This window comes from Parambassis ranga, chromosome 24, assembly GCF_900634625.1.
Source record: "Parambassis ranga chromosome 24, fParRan2.1, whole genome shotgun sequence".
Lineage (NCBI taxonomy): Eukaryota > Metazoa > Chordata > Actinopteri > Ambassidae > Parambassis > Parambassis ranga.
The window spans coordinates 1,273,132-1,294,320 of NC_041043.1; the positions used below are offsets into that span (position 1 = coordinate 1,273,132).

The window sequence follows — 21,189 nt, forward strand, 5'->3', positions numbered from 1 at the left end:
GTAGTGCTTTGTGCCATTGTGTAGTGCAGAGTGAGCATTTCAGCAAGTTATATAACCAGTGCTAAATCCACCACTGTAAATCAGAGCAGTGTGAAACGTAGAATCTAAACATTTGGTAAATGTTCCTGTTTTCATTGTGACTGATTAAATTGTGGTTTGATCAGTTGGTTAAAATGCAAACCTAACCAGTGATTCATTGGCTATAAATAGGTCACTTACTCCATTTGTTTTTCCTACAGGATATGAAAAACACTGAAATACATTCACTTACAAGTGTAAATTATCCCACATAATGGTCTGAACGGACTAAAGATTTGCAGCTAGGTCTGCATTGTCCATTAAAATTAGACTAATACTGTATGTAGAAATGTGTTTGTGTTTAAACAGTCTGTCTTAAATGTACATCAACAGAAAATAACATAAATCTTTTAAAATACAAGAGGCATTCTTACTGAAAATGAACTGATAATCTGTAGACATAGGTCTTCACAATGTTCCGAGGGTCTATTTGTTAAAATCTTTCTTTTCAAATCACCACAACATGGCCACTGTGACACCATACGTGCTATATGCAATTTGTACAAGTCAGAAAAAAAGTTGATGGAATTGTCAGGAAGTGTCTGGGAAAACAACTTTATTTGTTTAATATTAACAAAAACTCTAATATGAGGTTGGAATTCTGGACTTGGGGCATAGGGCATTATGTCACAGCGGGTGGAGGGGTGGTCAGCATGATGAGACGCTCAGTGAGCAGGTTCTGAAAAGAGGACAAAACCAACATGTTTAATGACACACATGGATATAAGAAAACCCTCTTCTTCCCAGATTACAGTCAATCTTTCTAACAAGTCACAAATAAGCAGCAAGAAATTACAAGACTTGAGTGACATCTAGAGGTAAACACGTGTAACTGCATAATATTTGACATTCATTGATTTTGATAGTCATATTTTTAATTTAAAAAATAAATGTATATGAAGAATTTAGAAAGAAAATATAATTGATAGAAGTACTTACTGTCCTTCACAGCCTTCTTGCCTGCAATGGAAAAAGTAATCACTATATTAGTCACTATACAACTACATTGCAAAACATTTTAGGCAACTGAAGCTTTTTAAAGCAACTTAATGAGCCTTGAACAACACAGAAATAAGAAAATGTGCTGTTTACTGTTCTAATATTACCAAATAAGTGTAAAGACTTGTAAAGTTTTAGCAACTGCAACATAACGAGATCCTACGAAACTTAATGTCACAGTCTGTAAAGCATAAACCACTACAGTTAAGTACGGTAGTCTTGTACTCACCCCCATAGGAGACTTTGTAGTATAGGTATGTCATGATGCCAACACCCACCCAAATCTCCTGGTATACCTGAGTGTAGTAAGGTCTCATCAGGCCCCACCAGTTTGCAAAATTGCGTCCAGCCATCTGTTTAAAAAACAAATGTCTCAGAACAGAGCTTATGTATCAGTTAATATAGAGGATATAGAGTTTGTTTAGGCCTGTCTGGTACATCTAAAGACCCTCGCTTACATACATTGTAAATTTCAATAAGTTTATTTATAGCTTTAAATTGGTGTATCTTATTTTATTCTACTGTACTGCATGCTTCTTATTATATTTTTTTTATGTATGCACCAAACCACCTAATGTGGTGTTTACTTAACATGGCAATAAACAGGATGGATTCTGAGTAACTGGAATAATAATTTTTACCCCACACATGTAAGGTGTGGTCTGAACTAACTTATCTGCTAATAAGAGAGCATGTGTCCTATTGTACTTAAAACAAAACATTGGGTTGCACAAGTTTCTCAGAATGTTACAATGACCCTCAGCTGTGTCAAAGCTTTACTAATGACCGCAGCGACAGGGAAACAATGACCAAACGGAGTACGAGTAAGTGACAGCATTCATCAGCGAAAGCAGAACTCCACACATGTTTTCTGATTAACATGTCCAATCACTTATCTTCACTGAAGGTAATGTAGAAGATAAGGCAAATGTTAATGGCAACAAGTAACCTCGTATGTAGCTAGCTGCATTACAGTTAGCATTAGGTATGTACAACTCGATCACACGATAAAGGCGAAAAAACGCAAACCGCTATTAGAACGACGTGATTCGAATTATCTCAGTGTATTCTGACATACCATCTAATTTATTTACGGATGGCCAGTGACTAACATCTTATGTACTGCACAACAAGAAGCTAACTAGCCTTAGCAAAAAGCTAGCTAGCTGGCTGACAGCACTTGCAAAAGTAGCAGCTAAACCACAGCAAGAACCAACTGCTCCATTTTAAGTCGCTGTTATGATGCAGTGAGTGTTGCTCTATCATAATTGAGGTCATTTTGCTCGATAAATGTAGCCTGCTTCATTACCTTTGAGTCTGTCACGCTGCTGTTGGAAGGTCAGGACAGCTGCTGCTGCGCTACGTCAAAGTCGTGCGGAAAGCTTCTTCTTCTTTTTGGAATGTAGCTGGCGGTTGGCATCCAATTTCAGGTGCATTTACCGCCACCTACCGGACTGGAGTGCTTTTTAAGTATATCATTAACCCTTTCCTTACATTTTTAGATACATCTCCTAACAGATTACTTAATGTAAGTGCTTTTATTATTTATTATTTATTTATTATTTATACTATTCTATTTTATTCTATTTAACTCTTGCTCCTGACTGTCGGTGCTGTATTGCTGCTGGTACCCAAATTTCCCTGAGGGACCTTCCCAAAGGGATTAATAAAGTATATTCTATTCTATTCTATTTCTTCTCTCTGATCAGGACTGTGGTTAAACACTTGCGCTCTTCTGTGTACTTATTACACTCCAAAAGGACATGCACAACTGTTTCTGACTGTGTACAAAATCCACACGTTCCCGTTTGATGTTTTCCTATGCGGTGAAGTGAACTGTTAAGGCCTGTATGGCCTGTATGACCAATTCTCAAGCGTGTGAACACTGCCTCCTCTCTTTGATTCCCCTCCCTTAATCTGCCACCACCCACAACCCTTTAAAAATGCCTACCAGTGTCATTATCATTCCATTGTTCTTGCCACATCTCTTGGGCCTTACTATGAATGACAGATTTACCCTCACCTTTGCTCAGTGGGATGTTAATGTAAACCGTGTCCTGCTTCAAAGCTTGTTTGGCTAAAATATCCATCTCTTCATTCCCCTCAACGCCCACATGAGCAGGGACCCAAACAAACTGCACACAAACATTTTTTACACAACTGAAATAAAAATTGATATATTTTACACTAAAGCTCAAGTCTGCAAGATTTACCTGACTTTATGCTCAACAGCACAGCTTGACTATCTGAGGCAACTACAACCTTATTCAAGCCCTGACAGCTATTAACAAGTATCCATTTAAGAGCTAACACTATAGCTGTCAGTTCAGCAGTATATCACCAAACTGTCCTCAAACTGCTCAAAGTAGTTTTGGACAATAAACCATTCTGGGCAACTCCTCTTCTTCTTTTTAAATGCCTCTCGCAACTTTAGGTCTACTACTGGTGTGACACACAGCCATGGTGGAATCAGAGGGCACGGTACAATAGAACTAAATCGAAATTGTGTCAGGTCTAATCTCTGAGCATATACATTACCTATCCATCCAAAGCTATTATAGTAAGATGGTGATCCAATATACAAGCATTAGTTTAAACCTTCTTAACTGTAGTGGGAGCTCCACGGCTTCAACCTGCAGAGCCGCAACAGGCGATGATCTAAAAGCTCCACAACAAATGCGCAGTCCTTGAGTTTGCTCTCTATCAAGCTTAATCAAATGCCTATGCTTCTATCTATCTGATCAAAAATGTCATTTATCATAGTATTGAAGAGAACTGAGCTACACACACTACCTTGCAGCGTTACATTATCAACATTATACAACCTAGAATACTCTGCGCAACAAAACACTCTGAGAAGGGCAAAATAAGTAATTGCTTTATAAGTAGTATGTTATTCTATCAGTTATAATTCTCTCCATTGTCTCTCCTAACTCTAGCCTCAAGTGTATGATCTCTTCTTACCTGCTTAAACGCCTTATTTCTTTCTTTTATTACAGCACTACATTCCTTACTCTACCAAGGAACACACTTTTTACCTCCTTTTCCACCTGTCTTGGAGATTGAAGCCTCAGCTGCCTGGACAATACTAGAAATAAATTTAGAATTAAACAAAATCAGTGAAACATCTTTCATTAAGTCTAACACATTGGCTGTCGGCTAATGCCTGAAATAATTCCCAGTTAGCTCTATTTAGCATCCACCTTGGTATCCGCACTTCATCTTCTCTAACTACATTAGTTCCAATTGTTGTAATAATGGGAAAGTGATCACTTCCCATTGGCAAGTCTTTAAGTACCTCCCAAGATGTAATGCTTGCCATTGTACCTGACACCAGTGTTGTCTAAGGGACTCTATGTTTCTAATACAATCATACCTTGTACCTTGACCATCATTGACGCAAACCAATGAATTTGCTTCAAGAAACACTTCAATGACCTGGCCGTTTGCATCTGTGCTCAGGCTCTCCCATAACACATTATGTGAATTAAAATCACCACACCATACTACCTTCCCCTGAATCTGTCCACTTACTACTTCTATATCCTGACTGCTCAGTCTATTGCTGGGGTTATAAAAATTAACCACCAAAACCTGACCACTTCTTGCCCAGATTCTAACCACTATCGACTCATGATCCTGTCCCACCCTGTCAACTTTATATCTCATGCCAACTTGCACAAATGTTGCTACTCCCCCACCTTGCCTTTCTATCCTATCATGTCTAATTGCTGTATAACCTTGAATTATGAAGTCCAACTGGGGCTTAAAGCCATGTTTCTCGGATGCATATTATATGTGATTTATCTACTAAATCTGAAATGTATTTTTTAAATTCTTGACCGTTACTAATGAGACTTCTCGCATTCCATTGAAATATATTTAACATTAAAAGGAAGATACACCACTCCATGGTTGAGACTGAGAAGAATATTGACTCTCGGTTAGTTTCTCTTTAACCGATTCCCAATTTGCATTAATGTTAAGATACTTTTGTGCTGCCTTCACAATATTTAGAATTTTTTCGTTTTTTCTTTCTGCTTGGGACGTGCAATTAATAACTTCTACCATAAATAAGACAAAGTCATCTTTCTTTATGAGTATTAGTAGTAGTAGTAGTAATCTTACTGCACCCGACACATGGGACTATGTGTCTCTAGCGTTGCTGTCCTCTTTGGCTGTGCAGGAACTTTCTTAGCCGCTTCTGCATATGTCACCCCCGTCCTAATTTTTCCTTTCTGCACTTCTACAGCTCTTTTACTGGCTGCACACCCTCGGTAAGCAGAGCTGGGCTCTCCTACACAATTACAACACTTTAGTATGGCTCCTTCCTCACATTTACCATACTCATGCTCCCCAGCACATCTCCCACACCTTTGCTTTCCCTTGCAGACTGCCGCGACATGTCCAACCTTTTGGCATTTGAAGCATCGATGTGGTGGAGGAATACACTACAGATGATTAACAATGAACCATCTCGCAGCGTTTTCGCACATTTTACTTTTCCAACCAGTGTACTTATCTCCTTGGTAAGCTTAACCGGGTTCCACTTACTAAATGATGCAGTGAGCATTTCAGCAAGTAAACCACTGTAAATCAGAGCAGTGTGAAATGTAGAATCTAAACATTTGGTAAATGTTCCTGTTTTCATTGTGACTGATTAAATTGTGGTTTGATCAGTTGGTTAAAATGCAAACCTAACCAGTGATTCATTGGCTATAAATAGGTCACTTTGTTTTTCCTACAGGATATGAAAAACACTGAAATACATTCACTTACAAGTGTAGAATATCCCACATAATGGTCTGAACAGACTAAAGATTTGCAGCTAGGTCTGCATTGTCCATTAAAATTAGACTTTAACCATGTTATACTGTATGTAGAAATGTGTTTGTGTTTAAACAGTCTGTCTTAAATGTACATCAACAGAAAATAACATATAAATCTTTTAAAATACAAGAGGCATTCTTACTGAAAATGAACTGATAATCTGTAGACATAGGTCTTCACAATGTTTCGAGGGTCTATTTGTTAAAATCTTTCTTTTCAAATCACCACAACATGGCCACTGTGACACCATACGTGCTATATGCAATTTGTACAAGTTTTGTACAAATGTAATTTGTACAAAAAAAAGTTGATGGAATTGTCAGGAAGTGTCTGGGAAAACAACTTTGACAACAGTGGCGCAGTGGTATAGCAGGGTGGTTCAATCCCCCCTAGTCACCGTTGTGTGTTCTTGGGCAAGACACTTCACCCTAGCCTGTGGCGTGCCTTGCTAGTCATTGTATGACACTGCTTGGCAGCAGCCGTAAAGAATTTTCCTCTGGGATTAATACAGTATCTAAAATAAAATTTGTTTAATATTAACAAAACTCTAATATGAGGTTGGAATTCTGAACTTGGGGCATAGGGCATTATGTCACAGCGGGTGGAGGGGTGGTCAGCATGATGAGACGCTCAGTGAGCAGGTTCTGAAAAGAGGACAAAACCAACATGTTTAATGACACACATGGATATAAGAAAACCCTCTTCTTCCCAGATTAGTCAATCTTTCTAGCAAGTTACAAATAAGCAGCAAGAAATTACAAGACTTGAGTGACATCTAGAGGTAAACACGTGTAACTGCATAATATTTGACATTCATTGATTTTGATAGTCATATTTTTAATTTAAAAAATAAATGTATATGAAGAATTTAGAAAGAAAATATAATTGATAGAAGTACTTACTGTCCTTCACAGCCTTCTTGCCTGCAATGGAAAAAGTAATCACTATATTAGTCACTATACAACTACACTGTAAAACATTTTAGGCAACTGTAGCTTTTTAAAGCAATTTAATGAGCCTTGAACAACACAGAAATAAGAAAATGTGCTGTTTACTGTTCTAATATTACCAAATAAGTGTAAAGACTTGTAAAGTTTTAGCAGCTGCAACTTAATGTCACAGTCTGTAAAGCATAAACCACTACAGTTAAGTACGGTAGTCTTGTACTCACCCCCATAGGAGACTTTGTAGTATAGGTATGTCATGATGCCAACACCCACCCAAATCTCCTGGTATACCTGAGTGTAGTAAGGTCTCATCAGGCCCCACCAGTTTGCAAAATTGCGTCCAGCCATCTGTTTAAAAAAAAAAAAGTCTCAGAACAGAGCTTATGTATCAGTTAATATAGAGGTCACACATCATGAAATCAGTTTGTTTAGGCTTGTTTAGGCTTATTTTGTTTGATGTATGCACCAAACCACCTAATGTGGTGTTTACTTAACATGGCAAAAAACAGGATGGATACAATGACCCTCAGCTGTGTCAAAGCTTTACTAATGACCGCAGCGACAGGGAAACAATGACCAAACGGAGTACGAGTAAGTGACAGCATTCATCAGCGAAAGCAGAACTCCACACATGGTTGACATGTCCAATCACTTATCTTCACTGAAGGTAATGTAGAAGGCAAATGTTAATGGCAACAAGTAACCTCATAAGTAGCTGATGCAAACCGCTATTAGAACGACGTGATTCGAATTATCTCAGTGTATTGTGACATACCATCTAATTTATATACGGATGGCCAGTGACTAGTATCTTATGTACTGCACAACAAGAAGCTAACTAGCCTTAGCAAAAAGCTAGCTAGCTGGCTGACTGCACTTGCAAAAGTAGCAGCTAAACCACAGCAAGAAACAACTGCTCCATTTTAAGTCGCTGTTATGATACAGTGAGTGTTGCTCTATCATAATTGAGGTCATTTTGCTCGATAAATGTAGCCTGCTTCATTACCTTTGAGTCTGTCACGCTGCTTCTTTAAGTTGGTTGGCAACCAACTTAAAGAAGCATTACCGCCACCTACTGTTCCGGAGTATGGGACATTGCGTGAGCTTACAATCCAATGCCTTGTGTACAAAAAACATTTTCAAACAACTAACTAACTCATCAGTACTCACTATATCCTCACATATAGCCCTGTCTCTTTTAAAAAGGACACTAGTAACCCTATCTGTGCTCTACTACCACACCCCAAAATACTCTTCAGTGAAAACTCATGCACAGCCTTAAGGCTGTTCCATACTCCACGAGTATCTCAAACAGCCTTAAGGCTGTTCCATACTCCGCAAGTTGCACCCTGTGCTCTCTACACCTCAAAACAACATGCTCCACTGTCTCCTCTACTTGACCACACTCACACCACCCTGTCTCGTGTTTCCCTATCATGTGTAATGTCTTGTTAAGCATACAATGCCCCAACCTGAGTCTTGTGATCACTGTCTCTTCTCTCCTAAGCCCCCCCTGCAGTATTGACCCTGAAACCATGTTCTGAATGTGATATTGTCTCCCTTTCTTTCCAGTGTCCCACTCCCTTTGCCACTCCTGAGTTAATTGCCTCCATACCACACACTTTGCCTCAATTTTACTACTTTTAACCATCATTTCCCCATTTTACATTTTTTAAGAGCTTCTTTTGCCAATCTGTCCACTTTTTCGTTCCCACTGATCCCAACAGCCCTCCGCATTTTACCCCGGTGTACGTGAATACCGTGCCGTGCACCGTTGCCAGTTGCAGAGACACCGCGCACGTTTAATTTTAATTCAGCTGCTGTAGCCTACAATTCACGGCAGGTAAAGTGCATTATAAACTGCCTGACACATATCAAGTGATCTTTTTCAGTTAATATAGTTTTTATTGAGGGTATTTAAAAACGCATATAGCGAACAGACTTTTTTTAAATTTCATGCTGGCAGCACACCGCGGTATTAAGCTGGTATGAGCCAGTCCCGATGTGTTGGTTTCTGTAATTTTATCATGTTAAGAGCCTTGTGGAGTATTTATGTTAGAAGTTATGCATGGTAATAAAAACACTTGTCCGGTAAACTGAAAACCACGTTTTCCACTGCCAAGTTTCCCTACTGGAAACAATAAAATTCTAAATGTAGGCTCAGACGTCACCAAACTGTTGGCTTGTGCCTACACCGTTCAGAAAGTAAATACCATTAAAAATGATACCGTCGCTACCTGTGTGCCCCGCCGGCAGTGGTGTAGGAAGCATTAAAAATGTTGGGGGGACACCTTCTGTGGGTTCCATTAGTATATTATGAAATATAATATAATAATATGAAGTAGTTGTGATTTCCTGCAGATTTGAACAGGTTGTTAAACTATTTAGAACCATACTGGTGCTACTACACTAACAGATTATACAAAGCCTCTATATCTGCCGCCTTCTCTCATTTACAGAGACAAAAGACTGGCAAATCTCCCTCATGTCCACCTGATAAGTTTTCCCGTCATCACTCACCTCAGCAATAGAACTTCCTCCACTGGCCCTACATGATGGCCTCTGCCTCTGACTTACTCTCAGTACCAACCTCAAATATGGAGTAGAGAGATGATTCTTATCTGTCCTTCAAGGAGTGCAGACGTGTTTCTGCTCTACTGCTCCTGCTCTGCTCTGCTCTGTTCTGTCTTGTTCTGTCCTGTGATTTTTGTGACCTTTTCCCCCCTGAACACCCTGCCTTGCTATCCTTGGGATACTTTTTTGACATGGGGCTAATAAATTGGTCGCTCAGTGCATTGGACAACATTTTCTCACAAAGGAAGACATCACCCTGAAGGGACATTCGCTGGTGGATATGTCTGTGATTCCTGGGAAACCTGGCGTCTGGTATGTCTCCAGCCACTGACTCTGGAAGATGTGGAGGATCTGTTCATCTATTGGACATACTTCTGAATTGCGTGGGAACTGCCCTGCTGTACCGAAGAATTGGAAAAGCCGCTGCTGGCAAATTGGCACTACCGCTAAGCGTGGACACAAAACAAGACCCTGGGCTCATGGGACCTCGGATCTCGGAATTACATCAGAAGATGGACCGGATTTAGGGGCTGATCTGCAACAATTCAGCCTGCTCCGGAGAGGGCTGGAAGCGGGTGGACAACATCGGAAGACAGTCCGACCATTTGAGGATCTCAATGGAAGGAATATCTGTCAAGCTGGAAGAGATGTCAAAGGTTCTCCATGCACCTGCAAGGGACACATGAGCACTGAGGCCAAAGTGACCGATTGATCACTGATCTGGGCAAATTAATAACAGATCGAAAATTGTTGTTATGATTTTGGTTGATTTTCTGTCTGTCCCTTCCCCCACCCTCCCTCTCCCGGCTCTGAAGACTAGCCTAGCAGCTGTGCTCCTATCTGACTCCTCTGCACTCCTATCTCCCTTCAAGGACAACTGATGAACTGCCCTGTAAACATCTCGGCGGTCTCAGTCACTTAAACACAAACTGCTTAATTCACAACCAACCTTGTGGATGTGTTTATAATGATGCACTGCCTTATCTGCTACATCACTGTTTCCCTGTTCATATAATGCACCACTGTGTCCTGGCGGTCCATTACATTTATTTTATTCTTACTGATAAGAATACGAGCAGGTGGCTATGTGCGCTGGCTAGGCGGAGCTAATGCTAGCAGGCTAACAGAAGCTAACCTGGCCTCATTACAATATGGGTTAATGCCGAAAACAACTCTAACTTTCTGTGTCTTTGTTAGGAATCTCCTCATGTCCATTGTGTGTGGGGAGGCAACAGAAAAGGCAAACAACATGTCATCAGACAAATAATACCGTCTAATGTAACTGAAGTAAACAGCAGCTTCCTCCCAACTTTTCTAAGTTGATTTAACATCAACCTAACGTCACTTGGGGCCATGTAACAAAACAGTAATTTAGCATGAGTTGGACTTTGTGGGATGACACTGACATTACCTCCTCCAGCTTCAACCAGCAGGTTCTCTTTGCGGTGTTTTACGCTCGCCCCAAGAGAGTCACTGGCTTTGTTAGCTCCGTTACTATAGTAACGGTATTGCAGTGCTGTGGTAACCAGGAACACATGGAGTGGATTTCAGTGGTGAGGTTATTCTCTTATGTACCAAGCGAAACTGAGTTTTTTCACGAGCAATCGAAACAGCGTTAGGTGGAGTTTCCTACTCAGTAAATTTGTGTGTGTGTGTGTGTGTTTGGTTGAGGGGGGGGCACGTCCCCCTCTGATGTAATGGTAGCTACACCTATGCCCGCCGGTATACCTTAATTCCGCCCAACCCTAGTTGGAACCCACAAAAACTTAACATGACCCCCTCCCTGACCCCAAAACCTGTTACTCCTGTGTCTGGATCCTTAGAACCATCTGTAAAAATACAAACACAATCAGCATAACTACGCTGCACCCAATAGTTAAAAGCCATGACAAGATCTACTTTCCTATCTCTTTTTTTATCTAAAAGGTACCAGTCAACCACAGGACTCTTGCGTTTAGCTTGCATGTTGTTATCATTCCTCTGCTGCCCTGGCGTAACTTCATACTCCACTTCAAGCTCTATCATGTCTCCCCAACTGCCCAAAGTTTCTTCTTCTTCTTCTCTCTCTGTAGTATTTCACTCACGGTTTGGTGGGTAGCGCCACCCATTGGAGGTTAATGGGCGTATTTCTTTAAAACTTGTCTACTTGTATGTTGGCTCCATCTTAAGGACTTTACAAGACAAGTAAAACGTGTGTTTAACTAGAAGTCACAATAGGAGACTATATATTCATAAGAAGCATAACTTTCGTATTCATGTATTTAAAATCAATGTATTAAATCCACAAGTTTAATATCACTCACTTTCACTCACACCCATTACATTTTACCTATTGTGCTTTTAAACATTATCTCATTCTCACACTGCTAGAACCAACGTGTGGGTGCAGCTGCTACATGGCACATAGACTGTCAGCTCACCATAGCGAAGCAACAAATAAAAACACTGGCACTGCTCTCAAAGGTAAAAAAGGTATTGTGTAACAGTCCCTGCTGTTAATGTAGCCTCCTTGTCTTGAATAAAACAAACAAATAATGACACATTTAGCTCCTGATTCAATGATCATTACATCTAAACTGATATAATTTATTACTGAAAAGCCTTAACAAACACTATTACTCAATGTGAAACTGTTGTTGAGCTGGAATGACCCCAAAGAGGAACCTGAAGTAGTGTCACATTAAAGCATCATTGAGTGTTCAAGCCAACAAATAGAAAGATGCACTTTTGCTTCCTGAAACCAACCAACCAAACAAACAGGGACTTGCCAGGATATGATGGCAAGTCCATGTAGCTAAACGGATACCAAGTTTGTGTGAGAGCTTGCCTAAGTAGTTTAATAAGCATGCAGTCAGTGTGGGTGGGACTCCTGCTCTGATAGGCAACAGGCACCTTGTTTCATTTATGAGCACCTAAAGGACAAGTCCTATTTGAAGGCACTCAACACTGTGAATCAATGCAGAGTTGTGCCAGTTACAGAGGACACAGCTGAGGAGACTTACTGTCCTCACTTCCCCTACACTTTTGTGCAGAGGCAGTCTGCAGTGATCCTGCTACAGGTATGTTAAAGGTCTGTGACCAGGCATTTTTTTTTACATATCTGCATCCTTACTATGTGTAGCTGCAGCTATTCCTCTTCTTTGAACTCTTTTTTTGTGTGTGTGCGTGTGCCTGCATGTGTGTGTCTGTGGTAATATGAGGGTGTGGATCAGTGCGTTCCTCACATGACTAATCAGCCAGCTAAACACTTTCACTGCACCTTTTTTTCTCTTTGCTATTGTTAGTTCATGATTTACTGATCTCTCCTGGACCTTCCTGAGGTTTTTGTCGGAGACCACATGGCTTCAGGTGGAGCAGCAGAAGAAGAAGACGCCGGAGGCATTCCATTGGACATTGACAATGTGCACATGCTCCTCCAAGGTCAGACTATTTCTGTATCTTTGTAGGTGTAGTAAGAAGTCACTGTGGTTGCCATACCCTATCTGAGGAACTACAAATATGCACATTTCTGTTAGCATAGATTCCCCAGTGTGATTTTAAAAAGCATTTTTTGCTGCTTCATTATTCACATTATGTCTAAACTTTGTTCATCATGACATGATTCAGGGCTTTGTCTTCCTGTAAATGTCATCCTTGCTATAATGTATGTCTTCTTCGTCATTAGAGCACATTTCATTTGTGCTCTAATCTGAGCTAATCTAAAATTTTCTATCAGGTATGTATTACAGTTACCTTAATAGAATTTTTTTAATATGATCAGTGCTTCCTCAATCAATTAAAAAACATTGTCCATGAATACAAAAAAAAATCTCCTAATGTTTTCTAATTCACTGAAAGATGTCTGACCCATTGGGGCTGGACTTCTGGTTGTGTCCAGTGGTGGATTCAGATCTTCAGTGGTGCATCAGCATTGTTTTTGTGCATCCTACTGTTGTTTGATCAGATTTGGATCAACAGGTTTGGCTCTTTGTTGTGTTTCTCAAGGCAGTTTTAATATGGTTGGTCAGTGTGCGTGTGTTAAGTGTAGCCATCAAACTTATGATGACATCATTCCTCCAGTTTTAGGTGAGCGCAGCAGCCATTATATGCAAAGTGACAGTCAACAACTAAAACACATTTCTGAGTGGACAGTGACAGTAGTATGACTTGTTTGAGAGCTTATGAACCTTTATGAAAATATATTTGACTGCTGTGTTCTAACAATGGAACGAGACCAGGAAGCAAGTGCTGCACGTCAGGTGATCTGGGTGGAGTCCGGTGAGTAAAAGGTTCAGGAGCTTCCTGCCTTGGCAGGTTCATAAGCAAACAACACTCAGTCACAGCTTAGTTTTGTGGTTAAATTTTGTGAGTTAATGAAAATGTTAATTGTCTAAAGCCTAAATATCAAATTTCAGATTTTTAATTACTAGGAAATCCTGTCTAATGTTATATATAGTAAAAGGATAATGTTTTGGCAACAGCAGTTTAGTATATGGTCTAGTACCCCTCAAGAATCATATATCCAAAATCCCCCTACTATTTGTGTATACATGTCTGTCTTAGAGTTCATTAAGACTGAGAGTGTCTCTGTGTGTATCTGCTCTGCACCTCAGTATCTATGTCTGTCACTGGATTGGAAGCCATCCCGTCTTGTAGCCAGATACTTAGCCCTTAGCCTCTCTTTAGCTGAAAGAAGAAGAAGCGTCACTCTGGCTCTGGTCAGAGGGAAAGAGGGAGATGTTTTAAATTGTTTATTGGAGACTGTTCTTATTACGCATGGGTTTGACTATTGGTTGCAACAATGGAGGGTCAAAAAGTTGTTCGGTTTTCTGATGGCGGTGAGTAGTTTATGACTTACATATACCTTGCCATACCTCCGATTTCTTATGGACTTTATAGCAGCATGATCCAGTCATGGACAGGATGTTTTATATAGTGTTTTAGATGAGAGAAAAGTGTTTATACCAGTTTTCTGCAGCTTGTAAGTGAAACTTCTTCTCAAGTGTTTCAACATGAAAGCAAAGCACATTATTAATGCACATGCAATTTTTTAACTTTATCCTAACAGTGGAGCATGAACAAATTCAGAAAAGGACATTTACCAACTGGATAAATGCTCAACTTGCTAAGGTATGATAATGCTATGGTTGTGATGTGATGCTTATATGAGAACTTAATATTTGTATGTGTATTGTTGACATACAAGTTTAATGTAAAATGCTGTTACAAATATAAATCTTAACTTTGTCATGCTTTTGTGCAGCATTACAAGAAACTGTACATTTTTAGCACTTTCTAGACATGATCGACACATTTAACATGGCAGAGAAGACCAGGGGAGCGGGATTGCATGACATCATGTTGACCTGTTGAAGTTGGCTGCATGCTGCTGACTCACTGGTCAGTGAAGCAGCTCGTCGCAAAGAGACCTTGAGCTGCTGACACGGGTCTGAAGTATAAATAGTGCTTCGGTGGAGCAGAACAGCTCGTAATCTGAGCCCATCCAACTCTTTATAACCTCATGTCCATATGACTGCACTCTGACGTTCCTAAACTGCCATCTGTCACACCACTGACAGCAGACACTTCCTAGTGGTGTTTGTAATAAATACATTATAGTCTTATGGCGGTAAATTATAGACATGTGGAAGTTATGGGCTCTGCATTAAATCTTGTTACTTCCTGTTTGTTTGAGATCAATCAGATCCAATCATGTTGCCATTATTATATTAATATTACCTCATGACACAGGGTAATATCTTCCTGTTTGTTTATACAAAACACCCAATTTCCCATCAAATATGACCCAGTGTTGTTTAGAGATGTTAGTTCACATCACTGGGTACTTTATCATTAGGTACTTGATGTTTTGGTGTACAGTATTGCCTTCATTTGCTAATTGTTATTACATGAGAGATGTGTGAAATATTATTATTATATTATTGTATGTTATGTATACAGATTATGTTGTATTTATTCTGTCATATTGTGGCGCTGCGCTTATACATGTACTCGTTGTTACAGAAATGTCCTCCCTCATTTGTGTCAGACCTCTTTTCTGACCTCAGAGACGGGTCACATCTGCTTGACCTGCTAGAGGTAGTGAGCGGTCAGTCGATGGTGAGTACTGAGACAGGTTTAAGAAGGAATTCTAATGTCATTTTAGACCTGATGTTGTGTGCTGTGTTGATAGAAAAGACAGCGGGGCCACGGGGTTTTCCAGCAGAGGGCCAACATTGAGACAGCTCTGAACTTTCTCAAAAAAAAATCTGTAAGTTTGCAGAAAAATATTGCCACATATTCACGTCATGTAGATCTGCTGTGTGTTAAACCTTTGGTTGTTTGGTGTAGCTCAAACTGGTGAATATAAACATCCCAGATATCATAGACGGCCGTCCATCCATCATCCTTGGCCTCGTATGGACCATAGTTCTGCACTGTCATGTGAGTAACAACAGCAAAACACTAACGCCAGACCTCTTGACAGGATTTTGTGATGTCTCACAATTGCAATTACAAAAAAGGTGCCAGCCTTCAAATGGAGATATTGACTTTGATAATTAATGTGTTCAGATTGAGGAGCTGGCCAGCGCTCTTTCCTTCAGTTCTCGTCATTCCTCCCTTGACTCTCTGACCAGTCTGGACTCATGGTCTGGCAGCCCTGTTCCTGCTAGTTCAGTCCCTGCAGGTCGCACATCACCCCTTCACAGACGCTTCCGTGTGTCTGCAAAGAAGGCCCTGCTCATGTGGGTCAGGGATCAGTGCCAAAGGTGAGTTTTATCTTTTATTGTCATGTGTTTTATTAGTGATCATAAAATGTCAGCAACACTAACTAACTGTTATGTTGGTACTGTGCTTCCTGTATCCAGAGTTCACTGCTCTGTCAGTGTGAAAGACTTTAAGACCAGCTGGAGAAGTGGAGAGGCCTTCTTGGCCATCTTGTGTTCTCTCAGACCACAGCTGGTGAATCTTTCTCAGGTCCAGTACAGAAGCAATCAGGAGAACCTGGAAGAAGCATTTCACCTGGCTGAGCGGGAGCTCCACATCCCCAGGCTGCTGGAGCCCCAAGGTGAGGCTGGTGAAACACCTCCAAGACACACCTAATTAAATGTGATTTTCTACACTTTGATTCTGTAACCTGTTGTTGTGATGGAAAAGATAATTTATTCATTTTTTCACTTTTCTCTCAGATGTCGACGTTAAAGTCCCAGATGAAAAGTCTATAATGACTTACGTTGCTCAGTTTCTGCAGTACTCCAATGACATGCCAGCACCCGATGACCACCTGCAGGTTTGCACTCATAATATAATCAGTGTAATGTATAAAAATACCTCTGCATGCTCAAGTATATTTCTGTACCGATGCTGCTCTCTTTTTTCATCTTACACAACTCTCTGCATGAAAGGAAATGTTCACCATCCTCCCTCCTCTCTCCTTGTTATGTGGTTTTCCGTACTCTGGTGGTGGTGCAGCTGTTTCCTCAGGTCCAGCCCTCTTCTTTCTCACCTGTGAATTTACCCTGTCACTTCACTCCAGCCATTGCTGTTTCACCCTTACACCAGGTACACACTGATCCCCTCTCTCTGTCACTAATTTACTTATTGCCAAACAAAGGAATCTGCAGATGTTTAAAATCATCATCATTACTGTTCTTATAAAGGAGAATTGTGCAGTTCCTACACTGTAAAGGCAGCCTCACCTGTCAACATTTAGGTTCCTCTGAGTGAGCGAGCACAAGACATGACGTGCTGGCTGCAGCAGGCCTATCAGGAACTGTCAGAGGCATGGGCATCTGCAGAGAAATCAAGCTATGCAGAAAAATATCAGGTAAGCTAAAGCACAAGAAGAGAATGAAGTATGTTTTGTATGACATGTCATGTTGTTACTCTGTTTGGTTTGCCAGGTGTTCCAGGGCCTCGCTGGTTCCCTGACTGAGCAGAAGAGACCAGTGATCACCCTCCTTGCTGCCATAAGACGCTGCCCTGAGCTGAACAAACAGCAGCGTACTCTCAAGGCAGCATGGGATTGTCTGGATGAAAAGGTGAGGGGATCAGTGAAAAATGTAGGGATATTGGAATAAATATTATAAAGTGGGTTGTTCGTGTGTGTCTGTGTGTTATTCTTGCAGTTGCAGAAGTGTAAAGCAGATCTGGACCTGAGTCTTCCTCCTCCCCTGGACTCAGTTGTTGTGTGGCTGCAGCGTGCAGAGGCAGGGATAACAGAAGAAGGAGGAACAGTAAAGGATCATGCAGATGCTGCTAAAGAAGCAAGAGCTAAACAAGACACCATAAAGGTTATTTTCGATTTGTAGCTATAGAACTACTTTGACCTTTTTTCCTGTATCCTTTTCCTGTGTTCCTTTGTCTGGCCATGCATTGTATTAACTAAATTTATCCTTGTTCGCTGTTTGTTCAGGCATTAATTCGGGAGATGGGCCACTATGCCAATATTGTTGATACCTACCAAATTATAGATGACTCCGGGAATGTTACTGTGCCCCATGAAAAGTTTGATGAGATAAAAAATTGGTATGTCACACAGCTGCTGTCCTGTCATTTTATAAAAAAATTGTATTGATTGTAATGAAACTCATTTGTTTTTTGAAAAGTTTAACCCACATCCGAATCACAGCCAAGTATCAAGGGATCAAGTTGCAATACCAGGAATCCCATCACACTATGCTGGACCGTCTGAGCCAAGTCAAAGCTAAGGTCAAGTCGTGGAAGGCTCCCTATAAGTCTCAGGAGTCCATACATGTTCTTCTGCAGGACTGGCATGTGAGTGCATGGCTTTTTTTATGAAAGGTAGCACATTGTGTGCTTATTCATTCTAAAAGAGAGATTATTATGGATTGGTTGCTTAGGAAACAGTTGAGCGCCAAGACCTGCTTTTGATTCTGATGGATTCCCTTCAAAACATGAAGGAGAAGGCAGGAGCTTATACCAGCAAAGGAGCACTGGGTATGAGCTATATGAATTCTCAAAACTAGCTCAGTTGCTGGGATGTAATGAGCTCTGTGGATAGATACATTCACACACTCCTCACTCCCCAGGTGGAGAGTCCCAGCTGGTGGTTCGTCAAGTGAAGGAAGCAGAGAGCGAAGCTGAACTGGCCACGCAGAATGTGACAGCCACAAGAGAGACAATGGAGAGAGTGGTGTCTGCATGGGAGATGTACAACAGGTGCCTCACATCTCTACAGGCATGGCTCACCCAGGCTCCTGCTGAGGCAGCACAGGTAATCTCAGCCCAGTAGTCCTGAATATTTTGAATAGTATCTGACTTTCTGAAGCTTTTTCTTTTTGTGTGGATACTATAGGATATGAGTGAGTGGACGTCATGTCAGGCTCAGTTAAATGAGGTGGGAAATTTCCTCATTGAAGTGACAGAAACTTCAACCAGCCTCATGCTAGCTGAGCAGCTCGGCAAAGTCAACATGCAGTGGGCTGAATGCATGAAGAAGACAGTGTTTGTAAGTATCAGTCTCGCCGCGCCAAGACTTTCATGTAATCAGCTAACTGGTAGCTATAAGGTGCTTAAGTGGTAGAGATGTAGATGTACATCCACAGTGTATCAGAAATTCATGTGACTGCACTCTTGCAGTGTCTCAACAGGTGGACTATCAAAATAAAGTATTACCGCATATGATTTTTAGGAATCATCATCAGAGCCCAGTGTTGGAGCTTCATATCTTCAAACGATGCCTTCGCTGACCCAGGAGGGCAGCTGGCTCTTGAGGCAAACCTTGGAGGTGGCCTCAGTCCCACTGAAGACTTACAGACAGAAACTACAGGTTAGCACGGTTCAAACTGGATGAAAGAAAAAATCATAAAAAAATGTGTGACTTTTGTGACTTCTTTTTCTTCTCATCAGTTACTGAGGAAAAAGATGGCTGAAGTAGATATGACATCTCTTAGCCCTTCACCAGACACTCACTTTCCACAGGTACTCTAAGTAATGCAGGGCTGCTTTCTCTTTTTCTATGTTTTCACAAAACCTGCCACTACTTTAGCACACAGATGAATAACCAGTGCAGTCCATTTATTTTTCTGTCTTAATATAGTAGGTTGTATCTCGTATCTGTTCTTTCTCACAGATCCTTGCAGAAGCAGAGAGGACCTGTGTGGACCTGCAGCGGGCTGCATCCAGGATGGAAGGCTGTCTGGCTGAGCTGGACCACTGGAGCACAGACGCCATGGACTGTTACCAGCTCCTAAAGGAGAAGACACGCAGAGGACACTCTGCATCAGAGCATACAGCCAAGGTGAGCAAACCCTAAACCTTATTACACATTTGGACAAATGTGTACATGTGTATAGTGACAATAAAAGGCATTCTATTGTGGCGCAGTGGTATAGCAGGGTTGTCCAGTAACCGGAAGGTTGGTGGTTCAATCCCAACTCCTCCCTAGTTACTGTTGTGTGTTCTTGGGCAAGACACTTCACCCTAGCCTGTGGCGCGCTTTGCTAGTCATTGTATGACACTGCTTGGCAGCAGCCGTAAAGAATTTCCCTCTGGGATTAATAAAGTATCTAAAATAAATATTCTATTCTATTCTATTCTATTCTTTATTTGGGTCTTGATACCATTCCTTAGGTGCTGATTCCTCGAGGCCTGCAACTGTTAAAACAGGTTGTAACTGAGGGGCAAGATCTGCAGGAGCTTGTAGCAGGACTACAGAAAATATCTCCCCTGCAGCATCTCAGCACCTCTGTCATGCAGGACAGGATCACAGAAGCCGTCTCCCACTGTCAGGTCAGCTTAAGTATTATATAGTAATATTTTTTTTTTTTAAAGAGTTTCATTCATGTGTATTCTATTTGTTTACATTTTCAGGAGATTCATGTGATGTTTAGTTCAATTGGATTCAAGCAGCAAGTTGGTGAATCTCCGAAGCTTTATCCAGAGACAGGGGTACTTGTTGTGGCCAGAACCAAACATGTAGACCAGGTGGGAAGCGTCATGCTGCAAACTCAGGACCCAAAGCAATGTCTGGCCCAGATTCCATCTCACACAGCTCAACAAAGAACAACAGGCCACCAAGTTTGGTGCAAAAACAAACCAGATGAAAAAGCAGTAATCCAAAGGACGTCTCAAACTGCAAAGAAGGCTAACTCTTCCCCTGCTCAGCCTTCATGTTTCACTCAAAGCGATCAACTTCTACCAGCTGTGACCCAGACTCCTGCTGGTCTGATGGGTCCACCAAGACCACTTCTGTCCTCACCAAGCCCCGTCACAGCGGAAAAGCCTGGCTCATCACCCTCACAATCTCGTAAATCCACAACACAAAGGCAACCGTCCAAACTACAGAGTAATAAACCTTCATACCCACCGGTTATGGAGCACAGTGAAGTTCACTCAAAAGCCCAGTCAATGGCGAAGAGCCGTTTGGAGAAGGCCAGGTGTCGTCTGCAGGGACGCATCCAGCAGGCAATGAAGTTATTTGGAGTCAAAGAGATTTCAGAGTCTCAAGCCAAGAGGAAACAGGTACAGCTCCAAACATTAAAGATGTGGCTAAATAAACAGACTAAAATACATTTTGAACAAATAACCAAAGTAACTAAAGCAGGGATTTACTTTCAGAATATTTAAAGGTGAGGTAAAGGCATCTATGTGTTTGTTGCTTATTAAAAATTTCGAACAGAAGCTTGGTAATATTTTAGGCATGCTTATTAAGCTGCAGCATCCAGACCTTCAAAGTTACCTAAAATTCAATTTCAGAATCATAACACATTCTTTAAAGGTCTGTGATGTTTCACTCTGTGTTGTTTTACAGTTATGT

At 41.0% G+C, this 21,189-nt stretch overlaps 2 protein-coding genes and 1 long non-coding RNA gene across 9 annotated transcripts in view; 1 reads left to right on the forward strand and 2 right to left on the reverse strand.

Moving 5' to 3' along the window:
* Nucleotides 1-616: 616 nt before the first annotated feature.
* atp5mj (ATP synthase membrane subunit j) lies at nt 617-2,502 on the reverse strand. Its single transcript, XM_028396675.1, has 4 exons — nt 2,387-2,502; nt 1,307-1,430; nt 1,018-1,038; nt 617-757 (listed from the first exon to the last, which is right to left on the reverse strand). Exons 2-4 carry the CDS (start codon nt 1,428-1,430, stop codon nt 744-746), a joined length of 159 nt encoding a protein of 52 aa, XP_028252476.1. The 5' UTR covers nt 2,387-2,502; the 3' UTR covers nt 617-743.
* A 3,283-nt stretch (nt 2,503-5,785) lies between these two features.
* Nucleotides 5,786-7,897, reverse strand: LOC114428344 (uncharacterized). Its single transcript, XR_003669574.1, has 4 exons — nt 7,861-7,897; nt 7,079-7,202; nt 6,810-6,830; nt 5,786-6,551 (listed from the first exon to the last, which is right to left on the reverse strand). It is a non-coding gene; the product is annotated as an uncharacterized LOC114428344 (long non-coding RNA).
* A 4,814-nt stretch (nt 7,898-12,711) lies between these two features.
* syne2a (spectrin repeat containing, nuclear envelope 2a) overlaps nt 12,712-21,189 on the forward strand; it is a 53,468-nt gene continuing 44,990 nt past the window's right edge. For 6 of the 7 annotated variants that reach the window (XM_028396662.1, XM_028396665.1, XM_028396663.1 and 3 more), the window contains exons 1-22: nt 12,712-12,848; nt 14,476-14,537; nt 15,432-15,527; nt 15,601-15,678; nt 15,759-15,851; nt 15,981-16,177; nt 16,277-16,476; nt 16,598-16,698; nt 16,881-16,970; nt 17,122-17,235; nt 17,312-17,449; nt 17,537-17,701; nt 17,824-17,936; nt 18,017-18,185; nt 18,272-18,368; nt 18,461-18,645; nt 18,727-18,879; nt 19,063-19,200; nt 19,281-19,352; nt 19,504-19,671; nt 20,004-20,162; nt 20,244-20,894. In XM_028396662.1, the coding sequence (XP_028252463.1) occupies nt 12,767-12,848; nt 14,476-14,537; nt 15,432-15,527; nt 15,601-15,678; nt 15,759-15,851; nt 15,981-16,177; nt 16,277-16,476; nt 16,598-16,698; nt 16,881-16,970; nt 17,122-17,235; nt 17,312-17,449; nt 17,537-17,701; nt 17,824-17,936; nt 18,017-18,185; nt 18,272-18,368; nt 18,461-18,645; nt 18,727-18,879; nt 19,063-19,200; nt 19,281-19,352; nt 19,504-19,671; nt 20,004-20,162; nt 20,244-20,894 (3,321 nt within the window). In that variant the 5' untranslated portion in view covers nt 12,712-12,766. Of the gene's footprint in view, nt 12,849-14,041; nt 14,246-14,475; nt 14,538-15,431; nt 15,528-15,600; nt 15,679-15,758; nt 15,852-15,980; nt 16,178-16,276; nt 16,477-16,597; nt 16,699-16,880; nt 16,971-17,121; nt 17,236-17,311; nt 17,450-17,536; nt 17,702-17,823; nt 17,937-18,016; nt 18,186-18,271; nt 18,369-18,460; nt 18,646-18,726; nt 18,880-19,062; nt 19,201-19,280; nt 19,353-19,503; nt 19,672-20,003; nt 20,163-20,243; nt 20,895-21,189 lie in introns of those variants that run through there. The other variant, XM_028396664.1, reaches the window with a different exon arrangement.

Excerpts from the sequence above, each read along its gene's own strand:
- atp5mj (XM_028396675.1), bottom strand. The coding sequence starts at position 1,430 with ATGGCTGGACGCAATTTTGCAAACTGGTGGGGCCTGATGAGACCTTAC. Across the intron at positions 1,039-1,306 it reads CTACAAAGTCTCCTATGGGG|GCAAGAAGGCTGTGAAGGAC; the intron begins GTGAGTACAAGA and ends TTTCCATTGCAG.